Raw genomic sequence first — 10,959 nt, 5'->3', positions numbered from 1 at the left:
GAATGCAGCAAAGGTAATGCTGAGAGGGAAATTTATAGCTCCAGATGCTTAAATTAAAATTGAAGAAAGACTTCAAATTAGGCAGCTAATCTCAAAACAGGAAGAAAGAAGAAATTAAACCAATAATGAAGAAGAAGAAATTAAACCAATAATAAGCAAAAGGAAGGGAATAACAAAGATAAGAGCAGAGGTAAATTAAATAAAAAATAAAGCAATAGAGTGTTAATGAAAAAAATTAATTCTTTGTAAAAATTAATAAGATTGACAAACATTTAGATAGACTGACAAGAGAAGAGATGACACAAATAAAGAAAATCACAAACGAAATGGGAGACATTACTACCATCCTTACTGAAATATAAGAGAACCATAAGTGGATTCTAAGGACAGATGTGTCTTAGTTTACCATAGGCTGCTGATGTAAGATATCAGAAAAGGTTGGGTATTATAATGAGAGTTTTACAGGATAAAATCTTACAATTCTGCGGCCGTGAAATGTCCAAATCAAAGTATCAGTAGAGATGCTTTCTCACCAGTGTTAGCTATTGGTGGTAATGGGATCCTCGCACATTGCAAAGGAAGATAGTCACCATTTTCATTGATCTCCTTCCCTTCCCTTACAGAATCTACAATCTCCTGGAGCTCAACTGTCAACAAGCAGTCATATGTCTTGTCCCTTTCAAGACATACTCTCCCATCTTGGCTGCTCTGCTTTCCTCCCAAGATCATCTGTGGGCTATCAGGCATATGGTTCCCCTCTTGAGCCTTGAAGTGTTCTTAGGCCTTTTATCTTGGGGGCATTGTGCTTAAATTTGGGATGCTAGTGATCTGAGTCTTCTCTCACATGGCAGAATCAAAAAGGGCACCTTTCTTTTTATCTGTGTCTCTATTTACATAAGGCCCAGCAAGAGGACCTCTGTCATGCCTTACTGATGGAGTCCAATCAAAAGGGCCCCACACCCTTGGGAAAGGATTAATACAAAATCAGTCTTTAAGGAGTTTAAAACAGCCACAAGATGTATGCCAAAAAATTATATGACTTAGAAGAAAAAGACAAATTCTGAGAAGAAAAAACTATCACAATGACTGAAGAAGAAATAGGAGATTTCAACAAACCAATGACTAATAAAGTGATAGAATCCATAAACAAAATGCTCCCAATAAAAAATAATTCAGGACCACATCACTTCACAGGAAAAATTTAACAAACATTCAAAGAAGACTATTTTAATTCTGCTCAAACTCTTCCAAAAAAATCTGAACAGAAGGAAAATTATGTAACTCATTCTTTGCAGCCAACATTGCCTTCATAGTAATTCCAGATAAAGATTCCACAAGAGAGGGAAACTAGAGACCAACATCTCATAAATTTAGAAGTAAATTCCTTAACAAAATACTAGCAAACTGAATCCAGCAGCATATTAAAAATATTATACATGATAATCAAGTGGGAATCATCCCTGATAAGTTTGGTTCAACATGAGAAAATCAATTAATGTAATCCACCACACTAAGAGAATGAAAGAAAATACCCACATGATCATCTCAATCAAGGCAGAAAAAGCATTTGGCAAAATATAGCACCTTTTCAAGATAAAAACACTTAGAACACTAGGAATAGAAAGAAAATTCCTCCACATGAAAGAGGGCATATATGAGAAACCTAAAGCTAACATCCTACTTAATGGTGAATGACTGAAAGCCTTCAACCTAAAAGCAGGAATAAGACAAGGATGAGCACTATAACCACTGTAATTCAACATTGTACTGAAAGTTCTTGCCAGAGGAATTAGGCAAAAAAAAGAAATAAAGTCACCCAAATTGAAAAGGAAGAAGTAAAATACTCCCTATTTGCACATGATATGATCCTATATGCAGAACATTCTGAAAAATTCACCAAAAAAAGACCAAACAAATAAATGAATTTAGCAGATTGGCAGAGGGTAAGATCAACATCCAAAAATCAGTAGTGCGTCTATACACAAACAATGAACAATTAGAAGAAGAAATGAAGAAATAAAAATCCATTCACATTTTTAAAAAATCAAATTTAAAGAATAAATTTAAGTAAGTATATAACATACTTTTGAACAGAATACTACAAAACAATCCTAAAGGAAATTTTAATTGATGTAAATTAATGGAAAGATATTCCATGTTCATGGGTTGGATATCACTCTGATGTCAATACTACCCAAAGCAATTCATATCTTAAATGCATTCTGATTAAAATTCAAACAAGTTTCTTTGAAGAAATAGAAAAGTAAGTCATAAAATTTATATGTACGGATAATGGGCAATGAGTCATCTTGAAAAAGAAGACTGAAGTTGGAGGACTCACACTTCCCAATCTTAAAACTTACTTCAAATCCACAGTAATTAAAAGAGCATGGTAATGTCAAAATGACAGAAACATAGAACAATGGCATAGAATTGAAATCTCAGAATTGAACCCTCACATTTCTGGCCAACCAATTATTGACAAAGTGGAAAAGACCTCTCAATCTATGAAGAATTGTCTCTTCAACAAATGGTTCTGGGAAACCTGGAAGACCATGATTAAAAAAAAAATAGGTATAGGTAGGGAAACAGCTGTGGCTCAATCAGTTGGGCCCCTGTCTATCATATGAGAGGCCCTGGGGTTTGTGTCCTAGGGCCTTCTTGTGAAGGCAGGCTCACCCACACACTGCAGAGAGCTGCCAGCCCACAGGCACCTCAGAGTGCCGCCCGGCCTGCAAGTGCCATGGTGTGATGCTGTCCTGCAAGCGCTCCAGAGAGCTGACTCAGCAAGGTGATGCAACAAAAAGGGAGACAAGCCAAAAAAAAAAAAAACCACAGAAGAACACACAAGCAATCCACAAGGAGGGTATAAAGAAATAAAAATAAAAATACAGACATAGAAGGATACAAAAAAAAAAAAGGTAGACCTTTATCTCATGCCATATACAAACATACAATGGATCAAAGACTTTAATATAAAATATTAAATCTTATATTAAATAAGAATATTGAATAACTATGAAACTCAATAGTAAATATAGGCAAACATCTTCAGGACATTTTCTTAGGCAATGGTTTCTTAGCTTTTATGCACAAAGCACAATCGACAAGAGAAAAAACAGGTAGGTTGGGAAAAATTTTTTAATTTTCTTCTTTAAAAGACTTTATCATGAAAGATATATGACAACCTACACAATGAGAAAAAAAAATTGGAAACTACATATCTGATAATGGTTTAATATTCAGTATATATAGTGAAATCTTTCAATTTAAAAGCAAAAAGACAAACAATTTAATAACTGGGTAAAAGACTTGAAAAGATATCTCTCCAAAGAGTATAAAGACATGGTGAGAAAGCACATGAAAAGATGCTCAACATAACTGGTGAGCCATCAGAGAAATGAAAATCAAAACCACAATGAAATACCCTTCCATACTCATTAGAAATAAATGCTATTTTAAAAATGAAAGAAAACAAGTTTTGGAGAGGATATGCAGAAATAGGAACACTTGTTCTTTGCAGCAATGTAAAATTGTGGAAAATACTTTGGTGAATCTTCAAAAAGTTAAGTATAGATTATCACATAACATGGCAATCCCAATTCTAGGTATATAACAAAAAGCATTAAAAGCAGCAGTTCAGATAGTTACACACTGATATTTCATAGCAGCATTATTCACATTTGCCATAACATGGAAGCAACCCATGTCCATCAACCAATGAATGCATACTAAAATGTGTTATATACAACAATGGAATATTTTAAGCATTAAAAATGAATGAAAGAGCGGTGCGCGCCCGAGACCCCTGCGCCCGGGCCGCGCCGCAGTCCCGCGCGGGTCCCCGCGAGCTTCCTGCGCCGGTGGGCGCTGCGCCCGGGCCCCGGCGGCGGTATGGGCGGCGCCCGGGCCGTGGGCTGGGTGGCGGCGGGCCTGGTGCTCGGCGCCGGCGCCTGCTACTGCATTTACCGGCTGGTGCGGGGCCCGCGGCGAGGCCAGCGGCGGGGCGACCGGGCCCGGCACCGGCTGCGCCCCTCGCGGTCCGCAGAAGACTTAACAGATGGTTCATATGATGAGGTCCTGAATGCCGAACAACTTCAGAAACTCCTTTACCTGCTTGAGACAACTGAGGATGCAGTAATTATTGAAAAAGCTTTGGTCACTCTGGGTAACAATGCAGCCTTTTCAGCTAACCAAGCCATTATTCGTGAATTGGGTGGTATTCCAATTGTTGGAAACATGATCAACAACGCCAACCACAGTATTAAAGAGAAAGCTTTAAATGCACTGAATAACCTGAGTGTCAATGTTGAAAATCAAAGCAAGATAAAGATATACATGAATCAGGTCTGTGAGGATGTCTTCTCTGATCCACTGGACTCGGCTGTGCAGCTGGCAGGACTGAGACTGCTAACAAACATGACTGTTACCAATGACTACCAGCCCATGCTTAACAGTTACATCACAGACCTTTTCCACGTGTTACTGATAGGAAATGGAACCACCAAGGTTCAGGTCCTGAAACTACTTTTGAATTTGTCTGAAAATTCAGCCATGACAGAAAGACTACTCAGTGCCCAAGTGGATTCATCATTCCTTGCCCTTTATGACAGTTACGTAGCAAAGGAGATTCTTCTTCGAGCGCTCACACTATATCAGAATATAAACAATTGCCTCAAAGTGGATGGCCGTTTGGCTTGTCAGCCTACTTTCACTAAGGGTTCACTGTTTTTCCTATTCTATGGAGAAGAATGTGCCCAGAAAATGAGAGCTTTAGCTAATCACCCTGATGCAGATGTGAAGGAAAAAGCTGTAATAATGAAATGCTGATTGGCCATGTTTCCAAAGAGTAATGCAGTCTGGAAGTAATATGCATTATAAATTTTTTATTTTCCATCTCCCTTATAGAGGGATTCTTTCTGCTACTAAATTTAAACAGTAAATATCATAATGTTTCATCATTAACACAGTTATAACTTTGCCATTGTCTTCAAGTTAGTTTTGGACCATTTTATTCATACTAAATGAATTTGAAAACTTATAATGAAAACATTTTATTTTGCTGTCTGGGTTGAGCTATTGTAGTTATTTTCTCTACATAAAGTAACAGTGACCTTTTTACGCATAAGCTGCCCTCTGCCATTTGAAGTGATTGTCAGTTACCCATCTGAGGGGTCATTAGTTGTGATTAATTCATTGTTTAGAACTGCCATAAGAATGACACCGTTCTTTCAGGAGTGATGAGGTCCTAAGCTCTCAAGTCCCACTGCCAGCCCAGCCACACTGCTTTCACAGATCTATTCAAATCATTAGAATGGATTCTAATCACTTTTAGTCATGAAAAATGTAAACTTTTAGAAAAAAGTGTTTGCTCTTTCTCACTCACTCCCAAAGATGTTAATGCTGAAAATGCTGGGATCATCAGAATGCCCTTCCATAGGTTAAACCAATTATCCACTCTTTAAAAAGAATGAAGCCAGTCTGAATGCTAATGTGGGAAGATGGCCATGAAATAACAGTTATTTTTTGAAACACATGTTGTAGAAGAATATGTATAATGTGTTCTCATTTGTGGTTTTTCTTTTGTTTTTGGGGTTTTTTTTTTTTTTTTTTGAGGTACTGGGAATTGAACCTGGGACCTTGTACGTGAGAAGCATGCGCTCAACCCACTGAGCTACACCTGCTCCTGTGTTTTTGTTTTTTTTTTAAATGAAAAATATTAATGCTTCTTATGCATAAAGAGTTCTAGAATGATACACAAACTCCTGGGAGTGGGACTGGGAAGTGGATAAATGACTTTTCTAGGGATGCCTCCTTCTACTGTTTAAATTTTTTACTATGAGCATAAGTTTTATAACTTTTTTAATAAAGAGAAAATCAGTCACAAGAAAAAAAAAATGAATGAAGTTCTGATATATGTAAGAACATAGATGAACCCAAGATATTGAAGGAAAGAAGGTAGACACAAAAGTGAAAACATTGTAGGATCTCAGTGACATGAAGTAATTATAATCAACACAGTCACAGACAAAAATTATATAAGACAGGCTACCAGGGAACAGGGTGGTGATAGTTAATCCATAATTAATGTTTAAAATTTATGGAGTTTCTATACGTATATATCATGCACCACTTCACATCCCAGTATGGATTAAACTTGTATGTTGCCCATCCCAAAAAGTTCTGGCCATCATGTTTGAGAGTGTGATAGACCATGCATCCCCAGAGCTTTCAACTCCTTGCATTCTCAATAGCAGAAATACTGCTTTCCTGCTGGAGAAAAGGACCTTACAGAATTCACAAAAGACCCATCTTTGGATGAGCCAGCTCTTTACCTTTGATATGCAATGTCTTGTATGCTCTTAGGTTTGGTTAGAAATGGGGAGGTGTTACCAAAAGCACTCAGGTCCTCCTTAGGCTAGAAAACTCTATCTCGTGCTGGGTCCTAGGTAATCAGAACAATTCCAAAGGCAGTGCTCAATGACAGTTGACAATGATAATTGGAAGTAGTAAATTCAGAACAATGTTTGCCATGGACCCCAGGAAGTGACATAGTTGCATGTGTTGATGGTAGAGACATTCATCAACAATGATTCTGATGCAACACCTTGCTCTCCCTGCATTGGCATCCTGAGGACACCAGATGTTCAGTGCTGATTCACAGATGGATCAGCTGAGCTGAATCCATCTAGCCCTATATCTATATATATGGGAAATGATGAGAGAAGACATCACTTTATGCATCTCTATTTAAAGTGTGATATCTTTCAATATTACATAAAACACAAGAAATACATTTAGTTGACCCAATTTTAGTAGGATAGCCTTCAGCAGTCTTTTACAACTATGTATTCAATTGGCTGTAAGTTTTCCAAATTTGCATATTCTGGATCTTAATTTTGTAATAATAATGTCAAGGACATGAGTTCCAAATGCCAACCATCCTAACGGCATTGCAGGTTTTGGACTCCATTAGATATTTGATTATTAACAACACAATTATTGAAGAGCATTTTGATGGATACTACCTACTGGGACATTAGTGAGGGACAGTGGTAATGATCTGGGCCTCTGCTTGCCACAGTGAACAACTGTGTACATGATTCTCACACCTAGTGATAAAGATTACTAGTCACTGAAATGAAGAATTTTTCCTCTAAGATCAGGAATGAAGTGACCATATCTGTTCCTCCCTTCAGATATTTAATCACTGACCCAGAAAGGTAACCAGAGAACTATATTCATTTAAGAGGATGCAGCAGTTTGATATTATTGATGAATTCCAAAAAGAAATATTGGATTATGTTTGTATACTGATCTTTTCCTCTGAGCATATTAAATTATATTGGATTCATAGGTTTACTTGATTAAGTAATTATGGAAACCTCTTGTGCCAGCAGGATATTATGTCCCCACCCTTTGGTGGGTGGGGACTCACAGATAAAGGCATGGCAAAGGACAGAGTTGGGGTTCTTAATGTGGGATTTTGATATTGGAGTTTGATGCTGAAATCTCAAGCTGGAGTTCCAGGGAAACAGACAGAATGGTTTGCTTGATAGTCTACAGCTGACCTTGTGGAGAGAGGCAAAGTCCAGAAAGCCTCATTATCTATAGCTGACCTAGTGGAGAAAACAGAGGAGCTAAGCCCAGAGGAACCCAGGAAGCCTAAACCTTCACAGATGTCAGCAGCCATCTTGCTCCAAATGTGAAAATAGACTTTGGTGAGGGAAGTTAGTTATTTTTTATGGCCTGGTACCTATAGGCTCCTACCCCAAATAAATATCCTTTATAAAAATGAACCAATTTTTGTTTTCTGTTTTTTGTGTGTGTGTGTGTGTTTTTTTTTTTTTTCTTTTGCCTCAGAACCCCTTTGGCTGACTAATACAGAATTTGGTACCGAGGAGTGGGGAAGTGCTTTTACAATTACCAAAATGATGGAATGGTTTTATAAATAGGTAAGGGGTATTTTTTGGAGGAATTGTGGAATGCTTGATGGAAAATACCTAGATCACTTTGAAGAGACTGTTGATATTAATACGCAGACTAAAGAGACTTTTTATAATGCCTTAGGAGTAAATGATGAAACTATTACTGGAAAATGGAGGAAAGGTGATCTGCGTTTCAAAGTTGCAGAGAAATTATTAAAATTAACTCCTGGCATTTTATGGAAGGCAGAATTTGAAAATGGTGAGCCTGGGAATTTAGCTGAAGAAATTTCCAAAGTAAATTTGGAGAACGCAGCTTGGATTCTCTTTGCAGCTTATAGCAAAATGCTAAATGAGTGAAATAAGCTGAAAACTGAATTGTTGGGCACACAAAGAAAACAGAAACTGGTTCTGAAAATTCCAAGCCTCTGGAAATCAGGCTCCCACATTAGAGTGGCCCATTGGAGGATTTTACTAAACTTGGTACTTGTAAATCAGGATGGAAGATGCAGTTATGTCAGAAAGACTTGTGGAAAGTGTTATTGTCTGATGGATTGGACCCCTGCTTCCTGCATGCTAAACCAACAAGGTTTTTGAGAGAGTTATATTGTGGGCAAGCAGCCGACACCTTGTTAGACATAGGAAAACCTCTCTAACTATAAGGCCTTTGGGGTTCCACCCAAAAGATGGCGCCGAGGCATGCGGCAGGCATGCCCGGGCATGCCCGGAAATCTGCCTTCCCCCCAGCAACTACAGCGCATGAACCAATCAGCCTCACTAAATTAGCATAGCCAGTAGGCTGCTTACCCGTTGTCTCACTGTCTATAAAAGCTATTTTTATTTTTCCTCAATAAATGCCTCACGGCATGCCTTATGGTCTATAAAAGCTATTTTATTTTTCCTCAATAAATCAGACCTGTGCCACCAGCTTGTGTCTCCAGAGTTGTTACTGTGTGTTGTCTTGCTCTGTTCATCCTTACCTCTTCGGGAGTGGAGCCGCTGGACAGCACCACAACATGTCCTTTGCCATGCCTTTTATCTGTAAGTCCCCACCCACCTTAGAGTGGGGACTCAATGTCCTACTGGCAAAAGAGGTTTACATAATTACTTAATCAAATAAACCTATGAATCAAATATAATCTAATATGCCCAGAGGAAAAGATCAGTTTACAAACATAATCCAGTATTTCTTTTTGGAATTCATCAATAATACCAAACTATTACACTCCACCCTCTGAATTCCAAAAAGACATTAAAATATTTTTTAAAAAACCTTAAAACAATTATAATGCAAGTACTTAATCATATCACAATCAATTTAAAGAATACAGTTTGTCTTGAGAAAAATCCCTGTTTTCTATAGACATCTGAAACTTACCAAAAAAAAAAAAAAATCATGTACTTCCAATATGCAAGTGGACAGACAAAGGAAAAACATTTTCATTATAATAAGGAGAAATTGGGAGGGAAACATCAGGCAGAGTTTCTTTACAGTTCAATAGACCTGCAGGGGATCCTCTGTTTGATTTCAAAGTCTGGGAGTGATTCTTAACAAGATGGTTTCTTCTCCTTGAGGCCGTATGGGAACCAACCCTGTCCACATGCTTGCCCAATGGCCATTTATTTTGGTTCCACCCTCATCAAGCATCTTGGTGTTGGTCAAGCTCCAGACATCTCCCTCCAAGAGTCTTGGGGTGATTGTCACACCTTATCCAATCTTTGGGTTAGAGTCTTAACCCCCCTAGTACAGTGATGTGAGGACAACATTCCCCCTAATCTTTGGCAAACTGGCTCAACCCTTTGAGTGCAATGAGTTGACACCTGGCCTTCCCTAACCTTTTGGGGACAGGTCCACCCCACTCAGACCTGTGGTGTGCTTACCTTAACCACATTAATCCTTCAGAAATGTGCTCCACCCTTTCTGTACCCTGGGGCAGCAATACTCTCCCAGAATATCAGACAGGAACATCTACCCTCTTCAACTGCTGGGGCAAACTTACCCTCTCTGTACACATGGGTGGGGTTCCTCTCTTGGCACAAGGTGATGTCCTAATTCCAGAACTCAGTTTCCTTGGTTTTCCTCTTAAAGCTCTTTCTCTTCAATCGTTACTTTCCACATCCTTTTTATTCAAGGCTGACATTGGTTTTGTTCATATAGCTCTCTCAAAAACCTTGTTGGTTTAGCATGCAGGAAGCAGGGGTCCAATCCATCAGACAATAACACTTTCCACAAGTCTTTCTGACATAACTGCATCTTCCATCCTGATTTACAAGTACCAAGTTTAGTAAAATCCTCCAATGGGGCACCCTAATATGGGAGCCTAATTTCCAGAGGCTTGGAATTTTCAGAACCAGTTTTAGTTTTCTTTGTGTACCCAACAGAGTCGGGGTTCTTAATATTGACGTTTTGATTTTGGAGTTTGATGCTGAAGTCTTAAGCTGGAACCCCTGGGAAAGAGAGAGAGCTGTTCACCTGATAGTCTACAGCTGACCTTGTGGAGAAAACAGAGGAGCTGAGCCCAGAGGAACCCAGGAAGCCTGAACCTTCACTGATGTCAGTGGCCATCTTGTTCCAACATGTGAAAATAGACTTTGGTGAGGGAAGTAAATTATGCTTTATAGCCTGGTATCTGTAAGTTCCTACCCCAAATAAATACCCTATATAAAAACCAACCAATTTCTGGTATTTTGCATCAGCACACCTTTGGCTGACTAATGCAGTGGAAAACACTCCAAAACCACATCTTTCACACATTGTCCTAACCCCAAACCTATAACATTTTATGATTGATAATCATATAATCAACCCTCAGATACCCAATCATTTGCCCAAACCACATAAACGATTTCCCCCACTGAAAAACAATTACTGATGCACACAACCTTCCCAATCTCTGAATAAATGATTTCTCATGATTTTTCATTGAATACACTCTACACCATGAATTTTCTGGAAAACTCTCAAGGAATTTCAGCCTCCTAATAAAAGCTTATCTGTCTTAATTCATGTTGTTATACTTAAACTGGGTTTTAT

At 38.4% G+C, this 10,959-nt stretch overlaps 1 protein-coding gene across 1 annotated transcript; it reads left to right on the top strand.

Annotated features, from left to right (window-relative positions):
• Positions 1-3,870: 3,870 nt before the first annotated feature.
• Positions 3,871-5,063, top strand: LOC101416631 (armadillo repeat-containing protein 10-like). The gene has a single exon (XM_058275464.2). It carries the CDS (start codon positions 3,895-3,897, stop codon positions 4,828-4,830), a length of 936 nt encoding a protein of 311 aa, XP_058131447.1. The 5' UTR covers positions 3,871-3,894; the 3' UTR covers positions 4,831-5,063.
• The last annotated feature ends 5,896 nt before the right edge of the window (positions 5,064-10,959 follow it).

This window comes from Dasypus novemcinctus, chromosome 14, assembly GCF_030445035.2.
Source record: "Dasypus novemcinctus isolate mDasNov1 chromosome 14, mDasNov1.1.hap2, whole genome shotgun sequence".
In the NCBI taxonomy this organism is placed as follows: domain Eukaryota; kingdom Metazoa; phylum Chordata; class Mammalia; order Cingulata; family Dasypodidae; genus Dasypus; species Dasypus novemcinctus.
This window is presented reverse-complemented; position numbering and strand designations above follow the sequence as displayed.